This window comes from Miniopterus schreibersii, assembly GCF_964146895.1.
Source record: "Miniopterus schreibersii genome assembly, chromosome: 3".
In the NCBI taxonomy this organism is placed as follows: Eukaryota; Metazoa; Chordata; class Mammalia; order Chiroptera; family Miniopteridae; genus Miniopterus; species Miniopterus schreibersii.
Window position 1 is genome coordinate 67,404,193 of NC_138103.1, and position 25,634 is coordinate 67,429,826.

A 25,634-nucleotide genomic window follows, 5' to 3' on the forward strand; every position below is an offset into this window, starting at 1 on the left:
ATGGGCAGAGGCAGAGGTTCCTGTGCGATCTTCAGGCTGGAGCGAGCTGGGAGTAAGGCTCATCCTCTCTCATCATTTAGGAGTAACAATACCTTGGATTAGCTTTACTGTGTGCAGCACTTCTAACATGCAATCCCAGCTGATTTTAGAGTGGAGGCAGAATTGCTCCCTTGACCACCCCTACCCCCACCTCACCCACTAAGCCCTGTTTACCATTTCAAGTCACAGGAAAGCAAAGGAGTTCCACAGTCAACACAGGCTGTGTGTCTGGGGCAGTCATTCCATTCATGGAAGGTAGAGACCTTTAGTGTTTGGTAGGGCAGGGCAGAGGGATGGTCTTGGGGGAAGGCAGGGACACCAAATCCAGATAACATACTTCCTAGTTGGTTAGTTATTATATCTGTCTAGGATAATTCTAATTAAGTCTTGTTAATCAACACTTGATTTGTCCACGGTGTTTTCTAACTGTGCAATTCTGAATAAACTTGATTTTCTAATACTATTCATTCAGTAATTCCAGGCACCTCATACTGAAACCCAGAATTGTTAGAGCAGCAGCAGCATTGATAGAACGGTCAAATCCTGGTCCCAACCCAGACCAAGGAACTCGGGATGACCCAGCAATGTTTTGGCAGGTCTTCCAGGTGAGTGTGTTGCACTCACGTTGGAGAAGCACTGAGTTAATGCACTCTTTTGTATTCTACCTAACAGCAGCCTCTCTTCTATTGGCCCTGGGTAGTAGCTGTTACCCCGATACAAGAGTGCCCATAGCTCCCACAGCAGCTCTCAAATTAGTTGAGGAGGAAAAAAGAAAAGGGGGGGGGGAGCATGTTCCATTACAGCGAAAAAGGAATGTTACAACATAATTGTAAATTAAATCATTTGCCATTTTCTCATGGTTTCCACTGTGGCGGTCACCCATTAATTATCTCTGCTAACTGCACAGTTTATTATTAATAAATTAGTCTTGGCCAGGATAGAGAAACATTGGTCTTGAAAAGCATTTTCCACCGTGAACTTACGCTCGTTTCCCGCTATAGAGGGGCCTTGAACTGGTGTCTCGCTGCTGCCCTTGTTTGAGCTCAGACCCTTCGGCCACGTGAGGCCCCTTTCAATGTTCTATCCCCACCACGTGAGCAGAGCAGGAAAGGGGGTAAAAGTCCTTCACTGTTGCCTGTGCAACTCACTCCACTGCGGGGGGGGGGGGGGGCGGGGGGCACGACCCTACAAGTGATCACACGTCATCTGGGAAGAAAAACTGGAACGGAATCGGCTTTGAGGAGGCCAGCACCGTCCCCTCCGGTTCCGCGGCACAGCTTCGTTTGGTTTTGGCGGCCCAATCTCTATGCCCTCTTCCTCTCAACTAACCCTCACAGCCCCAGTATCCAAAAGTAGTTCAGCTGAAATGACAGACCTGAACTAATCGAACTCTCTAAGCATAAGGAAGAGATTTTAATGTACACGCCACACCAGCCTGCCATCCATGTTGCAGAGTTGGAGAATACAATGGAGAACCACAAATGGTCATGCGACACCTCCCGTGAATTCTAGGTCACCACTCTGGCCAGACTTAAGCTCCCAGGCGTCAGGCTGAGGGTTAATCCAAACAAAAAAGGTTACTGCTTACACTTATCCATATTAACTTCCTTTCATAATTTACTGGAACTGGAAAAAAATATGACAAAATGTATACAATTTAGTAATTGTACAAAACATCAATTTAGCAAGACAATATTGGTTATAGTCACCAAAATGAAGACTCAACATATTTTTTGCTGCCACTTCTGTGAAAAGGTCAGATAAATAAGTCACTGGCTGCAAAGTCACAACAGAAGCAATATCCCGTGCACAGACCACTTCCACCACACTGCAGCCGCAGTCATTCCGAGGTTCTCCGTGCTGCACGGCGTCGCTGGGATGTTTCTCAGCCATCAGCTCTCCAAGACCAACACTTGAAGCATTAGGTGTAATACAAAATAAGTAGTTCTTTATTACTTATACAAAACTTGTACATTAAAAAAAATTAAGATCCCACAACTCTGCTGACCCCCTGAGAAAAAGCGAAGAGCTTTTATGGGTCCATCAAAGAGCCCTGTGTGAATGTTTCAGCCGCCAACCTCCTGGCCACAGGAACAAGGCACACTCTCCAGGGCCATTCACACGGCGCCTTCCCTGGTTCTGAACCTGACGTACCCTTTCATGAGGCTCCACAAGCAAGCCAGGGTTTCCTGGGCAACATGAGAGGACACAATAGTCTCTGGCCTAAGCTTTGAGTGTTTGATCAGCATACAAGTTGATTTTTATTTATTTCTTGAACACCTTCAATAAACTCCTAGCATAAGAAGCTCTATTACAACATATACAGATCTGATACAATTCTTTACAAAAAACTATCTAGATTTTTCAGCTAAATAAATTTAAGTGTCTTTTAAGAAATTAAAGTTGATTAGAGAAATCGTATTTTTCTTTCAAACCTATTTTCTACCCTCAAGTTCTTAGAGGGCTCACAGACTATGTTCTTGATAAACTGTCACCTTCCTCTAATCCAGCGACTTTCCACCGGTGTGCAAGAGTTTTTAAAACATGCAACACCTGACTATTTAGTCAGGGGACGGACCTCTTTTCCCTTAGATTGTCAAATTAAAAAATGACAACAGCCAACACAATAGTCATCTGGTGTGAATGAATCAATATTGTATCTTTTTTTTGTCAGATTGGCAAAAATATTTTTTTGGTGTGTCACAGAATTTTAGCAATTAGTTTATGTGCTATGAGATGAAAAGGTTGAAAATCACTGGTCTAAGCAATATTAAGAGCTCTGATATCTTTAATAAAGAGCACAAAACTCTGTTTCTTAAAGCCTTATTTTGAAAGATACACTACAGCCCATCCAGACAAACATTTGTTTCGACAAGAGGCCTCTCTGAACAAACGGCCTGTGGAGAGAAACGCAGTGATTTGGTTTCCTGGTAGAGAACTACTAGCGCTGCTTAGCACGTCATTCTGAGGCCGGGAATAGAGCAACTCCTCCCTTGAAGAAAACAGGTCCTCTCCTCAAGAGTCACACTGGCTACCCGAAAAGAAATCAGAACAGATCAGCACCAAAGGAAGTATTAGTTTACAAAAAATAAACGTAGCTCTTATTTCTTCAAGTTCTACAACCCAGGCTTAATAAATTAACTATGAAATCAGGAGTTTTGCCAGCTACAGTATAATTTAAAAGTTCATTTTCAACCCAGGGTGGTGGGGATGTGGAAGGAGGACCATCTCACACTAATCACCATGAGCTCCATTAATTTCATCAAAAGAAAACACTTTTTCCAGCGTGTACTCTTTCAGAAGTGGGCTGACGATTACCATCTGTGGTGCTTTAAAGCATAATATCCATGTTGAGATCTTTCCAAACAGCACAGCACAGAAAGCACTAAACTGTCTCCGGAGCTGAGGGATCTGCATGGGAAGGACCTCAGACCTTTCTGAAAGAGCCAAACACCAAGCAGCCGTCTCGCCGATCACATCTATTCATCCTCAAGACACTGCTTTGAGCTTTTTAATTCACAGATTTTATGTTAGTCCTTTAGAACCCAACACCCGTATTTCAGTTCAGAACTGTCAGGCTACTCAAGCAGCCTGCTTGGTGCAAGTTCCTTGGAGGTCTTGTAAATTTATCTTTGACCTATGAAAAAGCAGAGAGATACAACATGTCAGGAATGCAGGCTTTTAGGCTGGGACTACTATCGGAGTACTAGGGGTGTCTGTTTTACCTACTTAACTTTCAATCCTCGTCCCAGGGCATGTTTACTGATTTCAGAGAGGAAGGGAGGGAGGGAGGGAGGGAGGGAGGGAGGGAGGGAGGGAGGGAGGGAGGGAGGGAGGGAGGGAGGGAGGGAGGGAACATCGACTGGCTGCCTCTTGCGCGCAGCCCTACGGAGACGGGACCTGCACTTGGGTATGTGCCCTTGACCAGAGTCAAACGAACCCGTGACCCTCTGGTGCACAGGATGACACTCCAACCAACTGAACCACATCAGCCAGGGCTGAATACTAGGTTTTGATACGGCATATTCTGAGTACAGGGAAATCATGTTAAATAAATTTTTAAGTCTTACCTGTTGTGAATCATGTGACTTTTGACAAGATGTCCTGCTGCCAATGCTGCCATCAGTGACAGTTCCCCAGCCATTACTGTGCCACACACGATTCTGGCAAGCTGCCGGGCATTTTCCCCAGGATTGTCTTTGCACGCTCCTTGAACACCTAGCATCTGCAGCCAGAGACACAGCAGGACTCACCTTTAGTCATGGCAACAATTTCCTACTCAACTAAAGTAGGGGCAACTACAATGGCTTCCGAATAGAACTAGACTCCACTGAATTTCCAAGATTAACAGCCAGAACTGACAACACATACACCATAGTTAACACACATCCACGGTCTGGCTGGCACTGCACTTACTCGGAGTACATGAGCATTCATTTGCTCTCTTAATCTACTTTCTCAATTTACTAAGCATATGCCCAAATATACTTACTTGGACTAGGCTGGTGGGAAACAAAAGAATGAAAGGACCAGCTAAAATATAGAGGTAAATCATGCAGTGTCAGAGAGAAACACAGAGAATCTCAGCGAGAACTAGGCTTGAGGTCACTTCATACCTGCAAGCAGGCTTGCTGAGGGAGGAGGTTGGTCCCACCACCCACAGTTCCTATTTCTATAGATGGCATGGTGCAGCTGATATACAAGTCTTCATTTGTGGGACCACTTGCTTCCATTAAAGTAATACAGTTTGAACTACCAACATTCTGTGCTGCATCCTGAAGAAGAAAAAAAGGAAAAATATAAAACTTCTCTTTCTGAGAACAACAAAAGAGAACAGAAGTGGAGGCTGGAGCCCTCACCTGTCCACAGGCAATGTAGATGGCAGTGACAATGTTTGCTGCGTGGGCATTGTAGCCTCCAATGCTCCCAGCCATGGCAGAGCCAACCAGGTTCTTATTAATATTGACATCAATCATAGCTTCCGTAGTAGTCTTCAATACCTGAAAACAGAGTTGTATTCATTTTACACCTCACCTCCCGCCCCAAAGACTCAGGGGTCTGTTACCTATATCAATCTTTCTGTACCTCCAGGAAACAAGGAAGTTTAGCTGTGGCCCCATTTAAGCCCCCCCCTCAATAAAAAGAGTATCAGTTAAGTTTGTTCCTATGAATGCGACAAACAGATGGGCAAGATATGATAAAACAGTCACCTTTAACATAAAACATGCACCCATATATTAAACTTTACTTAGAATGTTAATATTCTTTTCTCCAATTTTTAAATCCAATTAGATTGCCATAATAAAGTGTTTATTCAATCACTCACCTCTCTGACAACCTTGGCTGGAATGACAGCTTCACAAACAACAGACTTTCCTCTCCCCTCTATCCAGTTTATAGCAGCAGGCTTCTTGTCAGTACAATAGTTACCACTGACCGCCAGGATCTGCATTTCAGGGAAATACTCATGGAGTTTCGAAAGTGCTTTCTCTGTACCCTATTAACAATCACAAAACAAACAAACAAACATTACATTAAAATGCACAGTTATTTACAGATCAGAGGCTTCATTTGTATCTATAATAATACTATTAAGTACAGTAACAATAATAACCCTAATTTATAATACAATAACTATACTTTAAAGAAACTGAGCACAAAAGTAACTTCTCAGTCAGGTATAGGTTCCTAATGGTTCTTTACAGGTATGAAAACAAACTTTTTTGTAGTGATTGATGAATAGAATATAGATGAGAATACTAAAAATTATTCAATGAGAATGTAATACTCATCTTCATGTCACTGGGGAGGGAGTTACCCAACCCATGATCAACGTTTAATAAATTCCTTCTTCTGGTTATTAAATTGTTACCTAAAAGCCCAATTTACCAAGCCTGGAAGGAGAGGTCAGACATTAAAGTAAATCTTGTTAATGGAAAGTTGATGGGATTTACATTACATAAAATATAAATAAGACTTTGAATGATTTCCAATTAAGTAAAATTAATTCTGTTAACTCATACCTCAATAACCCAAACATACTTGTGGGCAATTTTTAAAAATGTGTTTTAATTAGGTAAAATATACATAACATAGAATTTACCATCTTAACTATTTTCAAGTTTACAGTTTAGTAGTTTTAAGGATATCCACACTATTGTACAACCAATCTCCAGAACTCTCTTTATCTTGCAAAACTGAAACTCTGGACCCATTAAATAATTCCCCATTCCCCTTTCTCCTTACCCTTGGAAACTACCATTCTACTTTCCATTTTTATGTATTTTACTAATCTAGGTACCTAAGTGGGAATCATACAGCATTTATTTTTTTGTAACCAGAGTATTTCACTTAGCAAGTGGACCTCAAGGTTCATCCACATTTAGCAGATGTCAGCATTTCCTTTCTTTTTAGGATTAAATAATATTCCATTGTATAAACACAGCACATTTTGTTTATTCATTCATCCCTCAATGAACACTTGGGCTGCTTCGATCGTTTGGCTATTGTGAATAATGCTGCTATAAACAAGGACGTACAACTATGTCTCTGAGACTTCCTTTCCATTCTTTTGGGTATATATCCAGAAGTGGAATTGCTAGATCATAGTAATTTTATTTTTAATTTTAAGAACCACTGTATTGGCAATTTTTAAAGCTTATGCATTTAGTCACTATCCTCTCTCTTTCCAAATATAAACAGGTAAACCAAAAAATAAATTTTGCTAGTCTAACTCACTTTAACATTTTATATTTGTGTCTGGTAAATACCAGATATCAGTAGATCAAAATGTAAGCCATACACAATCTTCTTATAAGGAGATAATTAAAATAAATGGACTGTATACATGAACTTGGCCTCTTAAACAGAAGTCTTAAAGTCTATAGAAGAGGTCAACTTTCAAAGTTTATAGGACAAAGTTTTGAAGTGCTAACCCTAAGACTTCCCAGCCCCTCTGCGTAGACCCAGAACGTATATAATGCCAAGTCTAAATTAAATATATCAAATACAAACACCACCAATCAACAAATGCCTGATTTATATAATGAGTTACATGAATCAGTATTTACTTTTCAATTAAAATCTTTCAATCAATTAACTCAACTAACTGCTGTCCATGTAGATGGTATAATATTAAAAGCACAGGAGGGCATAAAGTAGACAGCAAGCCTGCTCCCACTCCTGTCTCCCTGACAACCGAGTTTCCTGTTCCTGGGACGCGCTTACAAGCTCTGTTACGGTCCACCCATGCGCACCTTCGAGATCATGTTCATCCCCATGGCATCCCCTGACATGGACTGGAAACGAATGTAAAGGTTGCGCCCAGCCACACTCATATGAAGTTTCTGTAGACGTGCAAACCTGTCAACAAAAGAAGCAAAGTTTTTGTTTTTGTAAAGAAGATGGAAGTCATCTTAAAACCTAATTGGTTCACTTTATTCATAAGAGAAATCCCATTACTTATTAACGTATTTTCTTCTTTAAACATTATATTAGATAAACTTTAAAAGTCCAAGTAAAAATAAGCATATAAGCTTGAAATACCCTGGGGTTATCATTTGTATTGTTTATGCTTCTTTATAAATTTAATTTTCTGTATTCAAAGTAAATCTATTACTCCAATATTTACTTCTATCCTGCTTCCAAATCTTTTTCTCTGGCAATTCTGCCCTAGGGCAATGCTAAGTCAAAACTCTACGGGAAAGTAAGTCTGATTAAAGTGAGCCTTATAAAATCAACACGCAAACTTACTAGCTCACACTATAGTTTTCTAATTTACCTCTATGGAGGTATTCATTTGGATTAACATCTGCTCCCCCACCCCAAACCAAGTATTAATTACTAATTTTGAATGAATGGATTTGATATTTTATGTCATTTTAAGCTGGCAATATGTTGTTATGTTCAGAGATCAAAGAAGATGGCACTGGTTCTGAAATAAACATAAATGCACTTACAACCCCCCCCCCCCCCACACACACACACACCTGCTGGTGCTGTCGAATGCCTCCTTTATCACTGTGAACCCTTCAGGTGTCTCAAGCCAGGCCTTCACTTCTGCAGAGTCAGAAGCACGGGGAAGACGCACGACTGGGCCACGTGTCATCCCATCTGCAAGGATTCGGCTGCTGGCACCCCCACCAAGCTATGCAAAGCATGTTACAGAAGCACATATTAATTCTGAAGACACTTCTGCTTATCCCAAAAGGTGTCCCTAGTTGTCCCCAATCTCTTCCCATTGCCTGGCCTTAGAGTATATCTTAAAACAAGCAAATATATAAATGCCAACTTACACCTATTGCTCTGCAGCCTCTGTTAGTGCTGGCCACAAGACAACCTTCTGTTGTTGCCATTGGAACCTGAAATTCTTTTCCATCCAAGCACAGGGGTCCAGCCACTCCAACAGGGATGGGCATATATCCAATAACATTCTCACAGCAAGCTCCCATCACCTAAAAGGTAAAGTCAGACACCTAGTTGAAATCTGTATTGCAAACACACAGCTTTTGTCGTCAATAACTTTCTTCAACTTAACCCTTTAGTGTATTTTTCAAAAAAATTTTTATTTACTCTTTAAAAAGTACTTAAGATACTAAAATATTTGAGTAATGACTATAAACAACAGGAAGAGTATTTTGAATTTTTATGACCTATATTACAGGCAGAATACAAAATTACAGTAAAATGACTTCAAAGGAAAATACTTTCTAAAACTATGTACATACAAAAGACTAGTCAAGGAAAAAAACTAAAAAGCTAAAGACTAAAGCTGTAAGACTAAAAAGTTACAAAGAAAACTTTCTCAAATCAAAAAAATTACATACCAAGGAGTAATTATAGTCCCTGTAAGGCAGATACTGGAGAGAAGAAGGCTCTGGAAGTTTTTTGGAAAGCAACTGTCGGCGAATAGATACACCTCGTTCATGGTTTTCCATTAGAGTTTCCAATTTGTAAGCTGGGATATGCTTAGCGTTGACTAATTGGATGATCTCAGCATCACTAAGGAATTTTGCACCTTTCTAAAGAAATGAAAAAAATTGGAGGGGGTTGAGGGAGAGGGATGACAAAAGTCTTGAAGAACAGTACTTCATATTATTAATACTAAATAAACCATTTAATACAAATAATGTTCTAATAGAGCTAAAACACAAGTAAGAGGAGAACCTAAAGGACTTTGGAATTCTAAAGATGATTGAAGAACAAATAATATCAAAATGAAAGCAAATTCTTCATAAAAATGTTACAATTAAACAAATGTAAGACCAAAACACTAAATTTTACAAGTAAGGTCCATAGGGAAAAAAATCCATTAATTAAAATTCTGACACCCACCCTCCTATAGGTTTTGCTACCCCTGTATACAGGAAGACAGCTGAGATATTGGTACACATTAATAGGGATGAGGGAAAGGAAAGTGGTAAAGAAAACAAACAACTCTATTCTCACTCCTATGTGCATAAATTAAGAATGAACCAGATTAAGCAGATAGAACAAAACATCACACTAAAGCATGAGTGGACTCATCTAGTCATGCAGGTAGAAACCCTGTTCAAATCTCAGAAAGGAAAATAAGCTTCCTCACGAGCATCAGGCTCATTTCTGTGTTAAACCTTTTCTAGGCCTCAACATACATATGAGAATACAGTAATTGTTCAACTCTATTTTAAACAGTAATAAAGTAGAACGACCACTGGCTCTTGAGCCAGTAAATCATGGACTTCTGATCCCAGCTTTACCATTTCCTACATGTATTACTTTGGAAAATATTTAAACCTCCTGGAGCCTCAGCTTGCTCATCTAAAAAATGGGGATAGCCCTGGCCCATTTGGCTCAATGATTAGAGCATCGGCCTGTGGACTGAAGGGTCCCCGGTTCAATTCCAGCCAAGGGCAGGTACCTCAGTTGCAGGCTCAATCTCTGGCCCTGGTCAGGGCTTGTGTGGGAAGCAACCAATCAATGTGTCTCTCTCACATCGATGTTTCTTTCTCTCTCTCCTTTTCACTCTCTCTGAAAAGCAATGGAAAAAATATCCTTGGGTGAGGGTTAAAAGAAAAATGGGGGGAGGGGGAGACACGACAATTCCACTTATCTCACAAGGTTGTGGGGAATAAATTAGACCAGTACCTGTGGCCTGGCCAGACGTGGCTCAATGGCTGAGCACTGACCTAGGATCCAGGAGATCAAGATTCAATTCCCGGTCAAGGCACATGCCCAGGTTTTGGGCTTGATCCCCAGCAGGGGGCAGGCAGGAGGCAGCTGATCAATGACTCTCTCTTCATTGATGTTTCTCTCTCTCTCTCTTCCTCTCTCTCCCTCTCCCTTCCTCCCTGAAATCAATAAAGATTAAAGAAGAAAAAAAAAAAAGACTAATACCTTAAACCATGCAACACAGTGCCTAGAACCTAGCAGGTACTCAGTCGCTATAACTTCCTTCATTCCTTTACTAAAAAAGCTCCTTTTCTTTTTTTTTTAAAAATATATCTTTATTGATTTCAGAGAGAGGAAAGGGGAGAGAGAGAGAGAGAGAGAGAGAGAGAGATAGACAGAAACATCAATGATGAGAGAGTCATTGGGGATCGAGCCTGCAACCCGGGCATGTGCCCTGACCAGAAATCGAACCCTGATCGCCTGGACCCTAGGTCGACGCTCAACCGCTGAGCCACGCCCAGCCGGGTGCTCCTTTTCTTAAGAAAGATACCAAGCTGGAAGGTATTTTACTTTCCTCACCTCTGCATTCCCAAGTATCTGGAGACATTCTTCATTAGGCCGAGGCTCCTTGGGAAGTTCGATTTCAGGTTCCTGTGTCTCTAGTTCCAGCGAAGTACTCAGTAAGGAGGTGTTACCAACCACAAACGTAGCTCTGTTTGAGGTGTCAGTTTCTGCCACTAAGGGTTTTATAACCTCAACTGTTCAAGAGATCAAAAGAAATTTCACAACACTAAACTTCTTGACAAAGCAGCCTTTTAAGAACGGAAAATGAAGAGAATAAGAAATCACCTTTTCTTTCCTTGCTTATCCTTGCCTCCTCCTCTGCTGCATGGAGCTTCTGGTTATTTCTGACCACAACAGGGTCACGCCTACAGCAATCATCTGGGACTTTCTTTTGGGTCACGACAGGAGATGTGATAGGGTTTTTTAATGAAAGTGTAGATTCTGTCTCTGCTTGTTCAAAGAAGATATATTTGACAGCCAGAAGGAGAGCTAAACTTAGGGTAATAACTTGCTCAATATCCATGCTGATCATTCTAAATAAAGAAAGAAAATTAAAATGTTATTACTCGAAAATATAAAAGGCACAACCTAAATTTTTAGCAGCACAAAGTACCGTGATTAATATACAACAAAGTAGGTCTCAGGAAACTTACTTGGAGAGATAAAACTGCCAGAGGGAAACACTTGGTTCAATTCTTTTGGACACATTCCCATCCAATCCTAAAGAAACCTTAGAGTTCTCTGCTGTACTGTTTTGAGGAGAAGGATCAGCTATCCAGCGACTATGAGCGTGAACAAGAACCAAGCCTAGAGACTGAAATAAAATTTTTAAAAAATTATATATCTTCTGCATATTAATGGAACCTAAACTTCTCATCCTTAGCAACTGAGTAACCAGACACTATCTTCCTTGGCATCTCCTTACAGGAGCAGAAAGCCCTGAGCTTGTTATGTGACTGACTGTAGTACTGATCTTGCTGAGCTACTCAACACATTCCGAAGAACAGGTTTTCAGAGAGAGATAAAGTGGAGGAACTTGAAAACTCTGTTTAGGGCAGAGACGCTAACTAATAAAAACCAGGAGCCTCTAAGAAATGAGAAACAAGTAAGAAGAAAAGGGAAGACGAGCATCAGTGAAAGAACCAAATATTATAGAAAGATGACAAAAAGAAAAACAAAACAAAACTGAAGAGCCAACTATGACATTGGAACAGAAGATCCCGAAGGGAGAAGAAAACCATGTAATTACCATGATCATCTTAACCCTCTGAGTAACAGGGTTTGGTTTATTTTCCTCCTCTTCCAAAACTCGGGCAAAATGGCTGAGCTGCCAAATTGGACGACCCTCGCGGCTTTCCCGGGAAAGCTACAAAGTAAGTCAGAGTTACATTAGAGGGCACTGATTTTATTTAGGTGAACAGATATAATGAGAAACATTACTTGTCTATGAGTGTCGTAGTAAGAACTGCAGTTACCTCTAAAACCAAGGACACACAAGCTGGGAAGAAAGTCATGAACACGAAGTAGTTGGCAAGAACTGACATGCAGCCAAAGCAGCACATAATTTCAAGCTGGCGCACCCCTGGGAAGAGAAAAATTAAACGTACAATTAATAAAGTCCATTTCTGATGGTGTATACATCACAAGGACTCTTCCCATAGGTAGACAAATAAATGAAAATGTCAGTATATTAATCTCTTTGACATCTACTGGAAAAAGAATTAGGAACTCAGAGGTGATTCCAACTAAGCCTGAGAGGACAGAGGAATAACTGTCTTCTCCCATGTCCCCCAAATCACAATGCCAGGCATTACGGTAGCATTTAATATACATTTGATAATCCCCTTTACTAAAATACTGTTTTGAGATAAGTTTATCTAATGGAGCAAACCCTCCAGTTTTACACTACTGATCCCACTCCACTCGTTATATAACACATATTTCTGATGTCACTCATATTAAATATAAAAAATGTTTTAAAATATAAAAAACGATTCCCTTTTTCTTTAAAAACTGCCAACTGGAATACAAAAATTTGTTTTATTTTCTGAATTGTAATAAATCATTTGACTAAATAATATAACAATATCATACACTGTATGTTTTAAAATTTCTATAGCAATTACTTCCATACATGGAAATTTAAGAAAATACAAAATGACAGCAAAAGCATTAAGAACAACCTACATTTTAAATAACAAATATAATCTTTTCAAACTTGAGACCGTGAAAATGATACTTAACCAATGCTTTTCACAACCCTGCAATCTACAGTTTCCGTCTGCACAACAGTAACTGCTCTGCTGCCATATGCTCTCCAGGCAGTCTCCCTATTCTGTCCCCAGGTTGTATCTTTGAGCCATTTTGCTACCATACAAAGAGCACTAATCTATATATTCTAGAAAGTTAAGACTTTTCCCTTTTTTAATGGCTTTCTAAAGGGTTACTTCCCAATTGTGTTAAATCTGTCTTTTTTTTTACCTTAAGCCAAATCTCTGATTATTATACCATTTCTGTATAGCTGTAAATGTCTCCTGACTGGCTTCTCCAACTACAAATCTAATCATTTCATTTGTCCACCTCTATGACCTCACCCTACTTTCCCCGTCAGTTTCAAATGATTAATCCTTGGTTTCATGGCCTATGACTAGTTTCTGGCTGATCCTCTTCATCTTCTTATGTGCTTTTGCTTAAAAAAAAAAATCACATAGGTATGTTTTCACCTAATCAAAAACATTTTTCTTGATTGTCCTGGTGGTTACAAGACTATATTTTTGTCAAAACTCAGAACTTTACCCAAAAAGAGATTTTAAAGAATGTACATTTAAAAAAATTATTTTAAAAATATCTTTGCCAAATAAAATGTTGAATGACAGATTAACTGAACAAAACTGACCTTCAGAAAGTTTTAAGAAACATCATATTTTTAATGTCTCTTCACACTACTTAGTGAAGAGACCTCAACTAATAATGACAACAAACTACTCTTAAAACTTAGATAATTTAGCCCGGCCGGGCGTGGCTCAGCGGTTGAGCATCGACCTAGGATCCAGGCAATCGGGGTTCGATTCCCGGTCAGGGCACATGCCCGGGTTGTGGGCTTGATCAATGACTCTCTCATCATTGATGTTTCTCTCTCTCTCTCTCTCCCTCTCCTTTCCTCTCTCTGAAATCAATAAAAGATATATTTAAAAAACACAAAAAAACTTAGATAATTTAGCTCTGAAAGAATATTATTAAGGGCACTAAGGCACCAGGAAATGTACGAGAACAGTAGTTAACTATGTGTGGTCTTCATGAGAAAGTCATTAAATCTAGTTCTAATGATTAGGAAACCTCCACAACAGCATGATATATTCATTCTGGCAAGTTTCCATGCCAGACCATACTTTTTGTCCTTCATAAGGGAGACCTGTGTCCTTCATAAGGGAGAATTAGACTTAATATCTAATTCTCTCCTATCCAATTGAGGATATACCACATACTGTCTGGTTAAATCTTCTTATTATCCTATTAGGAGGATCTAACTTAGCTCTATCCAACTCCTGACTTTTTTTTTAATTGATTGATTAGAGAGAGAGACATCAATTTGTTGTTCCACTTACTGATGTATTCACTGGTTGCTTCTTGTATGTGCCCTGACCAGGGATCAAACCCACAACATCTTGGTATATCGGGATGATACTCTAACCAACTGAGCTACCAGGCCAGAGCTGACAACTCCTGACTCTTGCACTGTCTCTACATGACAATAAAACACAAGGAACCAAGTCACTAATTTAGTATAGGCAACAGCAAGGTCTAGAAGGTGCTTTCCAGAAAAGCCTCAGAATACAATCTTACAAAACCAAACACAAAACAAACAAAAACATCACAAAGTTATTGAAAGAGTGGTACACTGAGAAAGATGGCAAAAGTGAAAAATAAATCAGTAACCTGCTACTAAGTTTATATTAAAACTAACAGACAGAGGTCAGATATACCCGCATACTCACACAATTAAATTTTAAGAATAATATCAGACTTTTAAGAGTCAGAATTTAACAACAGCCAATGCAATCTAAATTGTTCTCTTTTTTTTCCTTTATTACAAACTTATTTTAAACTATATTAAAAATTGCTTACAAACCTGACATGGTACCAACTCCAATCACAAGACACTCTACAAGAGCATCAAGGGTGAACGTGGGGCCTAAAATTGCCATTCCACGAGCAATATTTTCCCTGACTTCATCCTAAAACACAGACCAAACATATCAATCAGGTAAGGCACAAAATAACTTTTAAAAATGTTAGAGAGCATGCTGGGGTTTCCACTGAAATCTAACTTACTATGCAAAGAATAAAATATACAATATGACAAGACTAACAGGCATTCTAAATGCAAAGTACAATAATAATACAGTGGATTAAAAACAAACAAACATATACAGTACCCTGCTTTCCCTCTCCACTGAACAAGGTATTTCTTAGAAAGATTCCTGTGAGGTAGTGCATTAATCCTGCCATTTAAATTTCACATAATTAAATTTTACAACATTTTATATTTTGGCTACCACTGACAGAAGTTCTTAATTGCAAAATTTTTGAAACCACGTTGGTATTATGAAACCTTAATCATATTCTTGTCAAATCATATCCTTGCTCATAACTATTCATCAAATACTTAAGGCAGAAGTACATGGTATTTTATACTCAGATACTCTGATGAAAGATTGTTGAAAATGCTGGATTCTTTAAAGTGACTAATGAACACCAAGATAAAACTTTAGGTGGGAAATAATGCTAGTGTTTTCAAACAGTTTAGAAATAAACCTAACCTGAAATTCTTCCATTAGATCCTATCCTGTGTTTCACTAGGTAGATACTCTTACTTATTCAAAAGTCCAAAATATAACCTTAATTTCCGAAAACTTCAAAAAGAAAACAGGGACAATTCCAAATTCCAGAAGCTATGGAATTATAATTCAGTTTTTATATAAATGGAACTGTTCCTAGGGTACTTAGGAAGACCAGTCTGAGGACTTGATAATTAAACTTACAATTGTAGGCAATTCCTAAATCTTGGACTATGAAGAAACTCTATTAATCCTTCCTATTAATGTAAATAAACTGGAGAAAAAAGGGGATACTATTAACATTTATGTCTTATAAATAGTACTTACCTGTGAGTTGGAACTGAGGGCAAACTTTGCTAGTGCACTTGCTCTAGAAAGGTCAATCAAAAGTAGGAAAAAGGGCAAAGCTTCACTGGAAAAAACACAAGATGATGAGGTATATTTAACAGAGGAAAAAATATGGCTTAAAAAATCCTTCCCAAAACAAAACTTCCTCCCCTTACATTGTATGGTCCTCTAATTTATGAACCTTTTTGCATATACCAAAAAAAGTATATACCCTATACTCCTTTAACATCCTCAAAGCCAAGCATTTTAGTTGTTAAAACATTTGTGAAAAGTGTAAATATTTTTGTACAGAAACACCTTTTGATAATTTATAAAAAATATCATCCTTAGTAAATAATGTCTCCTTGAACTAGCTTGGGGAAAAAATGTACAATGTATACAGTTTTCTCTCGTTTATCATTACTTGTGGGAAGATAAACTAAATAACCTTACTGGAGAGTAAATTGGCAAAAAAAATGGTACTCAAAAGTCCTTAAAACTCACACAGCCACTATCTCACTCCTAAGAGTGTATCCTAAGAAAATAACTATGAATATGAACAAAAACTTAGATACAGGCATTCAGCACAGTGTTTTTATTAATGAAGGAAATTACATAACCTAACAATCCAACCATACAGGACTCAGTAAATAAATTACAACGTATTCATACAGAGGAATACTAGACAGCCACTACAAAAAATTTAGTTTAGCATTATGGACATGCAAAGATGTTGATCAACTATTATTAGGCATAAAGTAGTTATAAAGCAGTACATATAGTATAATATCAGAAGGTTTCGTTAAGTATAAAAAAAGTGCCAAAGAATATATACCAAAATATTAACAGGTTTTAAAAATAGCTAAATGATTACATGAAAAGTTTCCTTGTATTTTCTAAAACTTTTGAAAATTTATATATTACAACTTTAGAAGTTCTTACTATATTTTGAAAAAATATATAAAATATATAATATATAAAAAATATTTTGAAAAAACTATACTTATGCTTTAAATACTTACTTCAAGCCTGTCAATTCTTTATCTAAAAAATGAATGACAACTGTACTGAATACAAAACTTGAGAAAATTGTGAAGAGGCCAGCAATACCTAAAATGACAAAATTCAACAAACTGAAAAATGTCATCCTTTATTACACAAATAACATATAGCCCTATTAATATTCTGAAACATTATTCTCTCCAGATTATTAAGGTCTCAAATATCAGAATGTCTAAGTCCCAATAATAAGAAAGTAAACTATTAAGTGCATGCAGCACACTTTAAGCAATACACACATTTCCATACACATGATTTGAACAAATAATTCCACAGCAAATAAAAAAAAATCTGATGACACATAAAGAAGTTAAATGTATAAAATGATTACCCAAAATATATTTTGATCCAAGTTGACGTAAATTCTGGAACTGGAAGTAAATATACAGGATTGCTATGCATCGTGTTATTGTCAGAATTATTATGTCACTGCTCAAAACATCCTATTGGGAAAGAGAGAGAGAAAACAATCACAATAGCAATAGCTTTTAAAATAAGCAATCAAAAGTAAGAATTTTTATTTTGTATGCTCACTAGTTTACATATTAAGATAATATAAATGTAGGCACAATACAAGTCAAATAAAAATATTAAATATGCAGCCCTAGCTGATTTGGCTCAGTGGTTAAAGTGTCGGCCTGCAGACTGAAGGGTCCTGGGTTCAGTTTTGGACAAGTACACTTAACTCAGCTGCAGGCTCAATCTCAGGCCCTAGCCTGGCACAACGCAAGAGAGAGGCAACCAATTGATGTCTCTCTCTCTCACATATATGTTTCTATCTCTCTCTCTCCCCTCCCCCTTTCCAATCTCTCTAAAAAAGCAATAGGAAAAATATCCTCCAGTGAGCATAAAAAAAATTAAATATGCATACTGAAAACTAAATCCAATTTTTAAACAATCCACTGATTAAGCCAATCACTCACTGTTAATTATAAACGCTGTATTTCTCAAGTAGAGTCAATTACATTCATTTGTGTAGAGAAAGCAAAAGAAGAGTGTTTCCAGTGCATTTCCATATTACATAAGTAAATGAAAATTTGAGGCAAGTTCATAAATACTAAAATATCTTACTCATAACTTTTTTGATTATATAGTCTCTAAAAGGAGATACTATTTAGAAGTTGAAAATGTCATTTTCTTGAGCCAATATTGAATTAATTTCACAAACCTCTTCAAACTTTGGACACTCATAATTCCAACCACAGATCTTATCATTGCCGGTAAACATGTTCATGGACATCATACAGATGGTCAGTGTCACTGTCCCCACTATAACTTCCCAGGGATGGGAGGCCACAAAGAGGCCATGCATTCGGAAAAGTCTTGACAACATTGTAGCTACAGAATACTTGGATCCTGAAAAGAATATCAAGTATGAATAATTAGTGTACAGCTCACTGAGTTTTTAGGAAAAGAATGTTGTAAACCCCACTCTTGTATGCACAGTGTATTGTACACATGAATAACACTATGTGACAGTGCTTCTAATAATTTTGGAAAATAATTATAAAATCAAAATAAAGCAACTGTTATTACTTTTTTACTCTCAACACTTCCATCTGTTATTCACTAGCAACCAAACTAAAAGCAGCTGTTTCTTGTAAGCTGAATGAATTCAGGCATTTAAGATCAAGCCAAATAAATATCTCAGCCCTTGATATTATCTGAGCCAAGGAGCAGCACCATAAAGCAGGAAACCAAAGTGAGAAACAGCTATTCATATTTATTTTCTAAGTACCCTGATGCAAAGTGCATAGAAGTACCCTTTTCATTCTCCACATTCTGGTTATGCAAAAGGTAAAAATACCAAAGAATCTACTCCTTGAGTGTCCTGTAAATGATCTTAGTTTATAAAGCTCCTCAAGGGAGGGGCCCATTACACTTGAACATTCCATCCAACATATGGCATAATGTCACTAGCCATATTATGTTTATCTTCCTAATGTTGTCATCACCAGAGAAAAGTCCTTTCCCAGACCAAACTTTTATAGCTAATCAAAATGCTACATTACTAGACAACACTGACCAAAGTACAGGTGTCTAAAATTTAAAAATTCCAAACAGAACACATAGGTAATTTTGATCTACCACTACCATGACTAAACTTCCCCATGTTTGCTGGCTAAATAATAATTTTGATATTCTGATTTTTAAAAAAAACAGTCATTGATCTCTAATGTAGGAACTTGCAAGTCTTACTTCTTACCCTAAAATTAATGCTTATGATACAGAATATTAACTACTCATAAAAATCAATTAAAATTAAGATTTAAAAAGTAAGCTAACTGACTGACACACCAGCACACTAGCAAAAATTCAAATGAATCTTACATTTATGGTAATAACTAAGAAAGTGATTCATTCATTGAAGAGAGGAAATAAAAAGGCAACAAATTAAGGTAAAGAAAGCAGTGATCTATCTAAAGGGACCAAATCTATCTAAAGAAACCAAAGCAATCATCTCTCACTGTATTCCTCTACGTTCTTTATATCTCAACCATACAAGGCCACCAGTTAGGTATCTGGTTTTCAAAGTACAAGTCACTGGATCAATTAGATTATAAAATCAATTTTGAGTTAGAAAAACCATTTTAAAAAAATAAAATAAATAGCTGTGGGTAAGAAATATAGTATGGGTAGGTATTACTTCTTGAAACTTTTAAAAAATTTATCTTTATTGTTGAAAGTATTACAAATTGTCCCCCTTTTCCCCCCCATTGATCCCCTCCATCCTATACCCCTACCCCCAGGCCTTCACCCCACTATTTTCTGTATCCATAGGATATGCATATATGCGTATAAGTTCTTAATCTCTCCCCCCACCCACTCCCGCCTTCCCTCTGAGATTCGTTAGTCTGTTCCACGCTTCTATGTCTCCTTCTTGAAACTTTCTGTTTCATGAAACTATACATATATGAGTGTGTGTGCTGGCTTCCAGCATAACACGTATTTTGTACTGTGGGCCTCCATTTTAAACAGCTGGCAGTCACTAAGATATACAAATGTGCCATGCATCTGCCTGTGTTTATTCATGCTTTTTCAACCTTCCCCCGAGTCTTGCTCATTTTATCCTCATATATAGCAGTTGCTCAACAAATATCTGCTTAATTAAAAATAAATTCTTATACTACAGTAGCATGTATGTTATTGACACATCTTGAAACAGATCTCAAGATAATGTTTTTTAAGTCACCAAGATATGAATACAATGCCCCCTTCTTTGGCCCTCAGTTAAAGGCTGAATGCAGAGCATTCAGGGAATATATTAAAAGGAGATGAGATGGGAAGTGAGGCTACATTTTATATACTATTCTGGAAAATGAACAATAACATAAATACTTTCTATTAAATTATCAGGGACTTGGCCTTAAAGTATTGGAGAGTATTAATCATATCTTAGATTTGAACCCTACTTCATTACAACAAAAAGTCTCACAAGAGACTAGCTTTTCATGATGGTCTTCTATCACATAACTTCTTTCTTATATTAAAAAACAAAAAAACTCGCCCAGCCGGGCGTGGCTCAGCGGTTGAGCATCGACCTAGGATCCAGGCGATCAGGGTTCAATTCCCAGTCAGGGCACATGCCCGGGTTGCGGGCTGCAGCCGATCAACGACTCTCTCATCATTGATGTTTCTCTCTCTCTCTCCCCCTCTCCTTTCCTCTCTCTGAAATCAATAAAGATATATTAAAAAAATAAAAATAAAAAACAAAAAAACTCACAAAAACAAAAAAACTACAGATCAGTCTAAAGAATCAAGTGGAGTCAAAACTAGGTTAAAATGATTTGTACCACTTCCTCTCCCCAAACCCTTCAATTTAGGTTAATCCCTATTAACTCAACATATCCTTCACTATTAAAAAGTTAATTCAGTTGAATTAAAATCTGAGCTACTAGCAGGAAGGCACCCCAATCTGATAACAAATTGGTTTAGCATTATTAATCTATAATTATATATTAGGCACATTATATTTTCCCTCAAAAAGATTTCATGGTAGCATTGTCAATTCTGCGACATTTCTTTCCTAGTTGTAAAGTCATCTTTGTGACATTCAGGAAAAGAATTACACATGACCCCATGAATCATACCTAAACACAGAGAAGCTGACCTATTTAGAAATTCAAACTGAGTTCTGAAATGTACAAAGGTGTGTCAAAAGTAACCATAACTGTAAACTCATTTCTCATGAGCACCCTCCCCATTTCTCTGTGATTGTGCAAGGCTTTTAAATGCCATGGAATCCAATCTTCCACCTTCATCAGCAGTTGCAAGTGGCACTAGCAGGCTCATGCAAATTCAATAGGCAGTATTTATGCCATGCTGCAATAAAAATAAAATTTACTTTAAAAATCAAGTTAAATAGGCAATGTATGCCTTGCTTATTGGGACTGATGTGTGATACAAATATTTCACAAGATATTTCCAAAAAATGGATAACTTAAATTCAATGGAATCCTCAAACTCTAATCCAATATGCTACTGAAACCACCTACCATGGCCAAGTGCAGAAAAGGATGCTTTGGCATCCTACTCTAATTCCTCCCTCCCCCTCAGCACTCCTCCTGTGCTACACATTCCAGTATTTGATTATACACTAGCTTACACTGGTCTCAAATTAATTGCTGTGAATGTTGTTTCTTTGAAGGTAAGTACCTTAGGGTCTTATACTGAGCCATTCTTAATCCCAACAGGATTCCTCTAGCATTCTGTTGTTTAACCTAGTAACCTGAGGAAAAAAATAACTTCTTGCACTGGAAATCAGGAAACCTAGATTCGACACCCAATTCTATTATATGCTACCTGTTTGTAAGTCACATCTCTTCTTTATTCACTTACAAAGCTGGAGCTCCAAAGTTTTGACAAAATACTGTGGAACTATATGAAACTGCTATTTTTGTAGGTAAAAAAAAAGAGTCAAATTTCAAATATCTGCAATTTCATATGTGTCAACCTAAAAGGATATCAATATACAGGGTGGGGCAAACGTAGTTTACAGTTGTGAGTATGTGAGGCGGAATTTATTCTTGTATTATTATGCATTAATTGTATTATTTTCCATACAAACAACAGTAAACCTACTTTTGCCCCACCCCTATAATATATGTGACTATCCATGGACTATAAACTAGATCATACAAGAGTAAAAAGAGCAAACACACACCTCATCCTGAAATGCACATGCCACAGAAGAGAGTTTTCATGTTAATGATGTAATCTTTGCACAATTTTTTTAAACCTTCATGTTACTAATTCCCATTTTTCCTCACTGGCTAATTTACCATAAATCCTGGAAAAACACTACAACAAAGCAGGTCCTTAAAATCCAATCCATCCTCAGTGTACACTGCAGGCCTTTGCTGGATCACCTCTAAATCATAAAATGTCTTTCATTGTATGGAGTGAAAAATAAATTCACAAGCAAACAAAACATAGGTTCTCTGCATTGTGAGATGACGACATTATGCACGATTATTTAGCATGGCCTGGAAACAAATGTTTCCTATAACTGTCCTACTCCAGATCTAAAAAGGAATGTCCTCGAGCCCTGGAATATTTCGACAGGCCATTTAGGATGGAGTACACATCACCCTTCTCCTACCGCAGAAATCTGTTCGATATTTGAACCTCCAAGGTGGGTTTTTCCGAACTAAAACCAAATAATTCCGAAAAACCTAAAGGTTTGGACTAAAGGACGTCAGCACCAAGGAGACTACGCCCCTTACCCACACACAAAGAATAAGACAGAAAAGGAGAAGAATCCTTGGGTGACTCCCTACATGGCTCCGCATCCTTTCCACCCGTTTCTCGCGGCACTAGCCGAACACGTCTCTGCAGATCAACGGTTTTTTCACGGCCGAGTCGCATCGCTCACAGACATCTCCCACATCACTGAAGGAAGGTGCTGACGAACAGCACCGTCTGGGCGTGGACGCCTGCGCCGGACGCACTTCCTCGCGCGCTCTCCGCGAGCTGCGGGCAGGGCCGCCCCTCAACCCCCAGCATTTCTCGAATCGAGGGCCCTCCAAGGTCACCCTCTGGCACCCTTTCGCCCCAACGATCGTGACAGCACAGCCAGCACTGCCTAGATCGAACAGGGCGGCAAACGCTCGTCCGCCCCGCCGCCGGCCGGTCAGACCCAGCCTGCTCCCGGGCTCCCCCGGCACTGGTGTCGGCCGCCACCCCACCGGCCGCGCCTCAAGGGCGTCTAATCGAGGTCCCGGGGGGACAAGGGCTGCCACGCCCTTAAAACCACAGCCGCAGCTCCAGCCAGGTCCGCACGAGATGCCGCCTGCCCCTTCCCAAGGCCTAGCGGAGGCTCGAGAACCGCCACCAACACGGCCCCAAGCCCTCCCCCGCCCACCGCTTCCCCGCCGCCCCGGTTCCCCGTCGCGGCCACCGGCCACCTCACCTCCTGATCTCACTAGAGGTCACCGAACCCCGGCGCCGACGCACCGCCTGTCTCCAGTCAACGGAGAAGCGGAGCGGAAGGAACCTTCAGCATACGCACGCTCAGAGCCAGCCGAGCCTGCGACCAATGAGAAAGGATCGTCCGATCATCTAGCCAATCATCTGGGGACTGCTCGGCCTGGTGGCGCTACGTCACGAACGGTAGCCTTAACAACCGCCCACAGCTCTCACCCTTGGCCAGAACCGGCGCCGCACCATCTCGCACCATGGCTCGGCCAACCAATAGCGATCCGAGTTCCAGCGGTAGGGCTTTCCTATTGGTTAAAGGGCCGTGGGGCGCAAGCCTCGAAGCTGCCGGGCGAAGACCGGGAGAGTGAGCCTCCAGCCCAGGGCCCGGCCTCGGCGGCCTGGGGGCGAGAGCGCCGGGAGCAGTGCCGTGTGGAGAGGAAGGCCGGCCGGGTGGGGGCGGAAAGCGCGGTCACCGAGAGAGAGACGGGGGGACGCGGAAGGGGCCTGAGAAAGGGGGTGGAAAAGGGGAAGATGGCAGCGGGTGCACCCAGACCTCAAGCTGACTGACGCCCAGGACCTGAACCAACACTTGACTGTGACTTGCGCATTAGTGTAAATGACTCCAGTCACCGACTAGTCTCTCTCTCCCCCACCCTCTCCCTTCCTCTCTCTAAAATCAGTTAAGAAAACAACAAAAACATAAAACCAGACAGAGTTTCTTTATTGCTTGCTTTAAAAGTTATATGCTTATTGGAGTTCTCAGTTCAGCAAAGTTTAGGAATAAAAGTTTCCAAATCTTGGTATAAGCCTTTGTGGAAACAACTTCATAATCCTTATTTGAATTTATATTTGTAAGCATTTGTACAATCTGTAACTCTAATTCTGAAATATCTGGCCCTGTAGACTTCTAGGGACATTAAAAGTATGACAGTTCCTAGGCTCTTTGTTCTTACAGATCTTTTCTTCTTCCTTTGGATAAGACTAATAATAGAATATCGCACACTTTGGTTAGTTCACCTCGGGCTTCTTCACTGTGAAAACTCCTTTCGCTGTCATCAATTCAACAGATAGTTAAAAATTATCCTGTGAAGGAACGTAAGGTTCATAGAGGCAGTTTTCGTGCGTCGCGCCGGCCGCTGGCATCGCGGCCAGTGCGCGTTCCCCTGCTGCGCGTTCCCCTGCTGCGCGTTCCCCTGCTGCGCGTTCCCCTGCTGCGCGTTCCCCTGCTGCGCGTTCCCGCGGCATCTGGTCGGGACGAGGCCAGGCCTCAGCCTGAAGCGCGGGGCACGATGGGACCAGCCTTCCGGTTATCTATGTGATCTGCAGCAAGCGGCTTAACCACCACTTTTTTGTAAATGGAGATAATGTCTGTTTTATAAGGATTATGAAAATTTAGCAAGAGAATGGTTTATTAAAGCTCCCAGTGTGTGTATATATAGTACTTTCTAGGGACTGTGTTTCAAAATACAGCTTTAAAACTCGAACAGATTACAATTCCTGTTCTAAATAAATTTCCACATAGTAAGACGATAAGACAAGTCACAGAATATTATGGAAATGTTATGGGTGTTCAAAGTAGGGAGAGATGAAGTGTGCTTGAGGGAATCAGGAAAAGAGGTGGCATATGAAATGGTCCTTGAAGGATAGTTAATATTTCCAACAATTAAAATACATAGGTGTATCCATATTAAACAAACAATCGTATGCAGGAAGGTAAAAAGGTACTGAGTGTGACTCTTTTAGCTGTAATGCAGGAATGACACAGCGAAGTACTGAGAGATTCCCAAGATATGTGGGGTGGGGCCATATTAGTGGTGCTAGGTGGAACCTAGTAGACAATGGGCAACTCTTGATAGTTTGGAGGCAGGCCTATGGGATAGGTAATAGCATTGGTAGGTGGAAGCACCAAGAGTGGAGAGACCAGTTAGGAGAGGCTATTGCATTATTTCAGTTAAGAAATAATAAAGGCTCTGTTCAGAATTATATCTTCCATTCTAGGGCAATTAATTTTCCTTCCTTGTCTTGCACAGTCTTTCTAATTTTTACTTATTTATTATTTATTTATTTATTTAAATCCTCACCGGAGGATATTTTTTCCATTGCTTTTCATAGAGAGCAGAAGGGAGAGAGAGAGACAGAGAGAAGGGGAGAGGGAGAAACATGGAGGTGAGAGAGACATATCAATTGACTGCCTCCCACTTGCATGCCAACTAGGGCCAGGGACTGAGCCTGCAACCA

General features: G+C 39.4%; 1 protein-coding gene across 1 annotated transcript; it reads right to left on the bottom strand.

Annotated features, from left to right (window-relative positions):
* Positions 1-1,638: 1,638 nt before the first annotated feature.
* On the bottom strand, positions 1,639-23,498 carry HMGCR (3-hydroxy-3-methylglutaryl-CoA reductase). Its single transcript, XM_081133431.1, has 20 exons — positions 23,389-23,498; positions 18,145-18,332; positions 17,308-17,419; positions 16,940-17,027; positions 15,918-16,002; positions 14,882-14,987; positions 12,228-12,334; positions 12,002-12,118; positions 11,406-11,566; positions 11,038-11,285; positions 10,768-10,946; positions 8,865-9,059; positions 8,334-8,492; positions 8,028-8,185; positions 7,296-7,401; positions 5,366-5,536; positions 4,899-5,039; positions 4,656-4,814; positions 4,110-4,264; positions 1,639-3,676 (listed from the first exon to the last, which is right to left on the bottom strand). Exons 2-20 carry the CDS (start codon positions 18,307-18,309, stop codon positions 3,622-3,624), a joined length of 2,667 nt encoding a protein of 888 aa, XP_080989557.1. The 5' UTR covers positions 18,310-18,332; positions 23,389-23,498; the 3' UTR covers positions 1,639-3,621.
* Positions 23,499-25,634: the final 2,136 nt, after the last annotated feature.

Coding starts and splice junctions, on each gene's coding strand:
- HMGCR (XM_081133431.1), bottom strand. CDS start 18,309: ATGTTGTCAAGACTTTTCCGAATGCATGGCCTCTTTGTGGCCTCCCAT. Junction 10,947..11,037: donor GATAAGCAAGGAAAGAAAAG/GTGATTTCTTAT, acceptor TCTCTTGAACAG/TTGAGGTTATAAAACCCTTA. Junction 4,265..4,655: donor CTCAGCAAGCCTGCTTGCAG/GTATGAAGTGAC, acceptor CTCTGGCTGCAG/ATGCTAGGTGTTCAAGGAGC.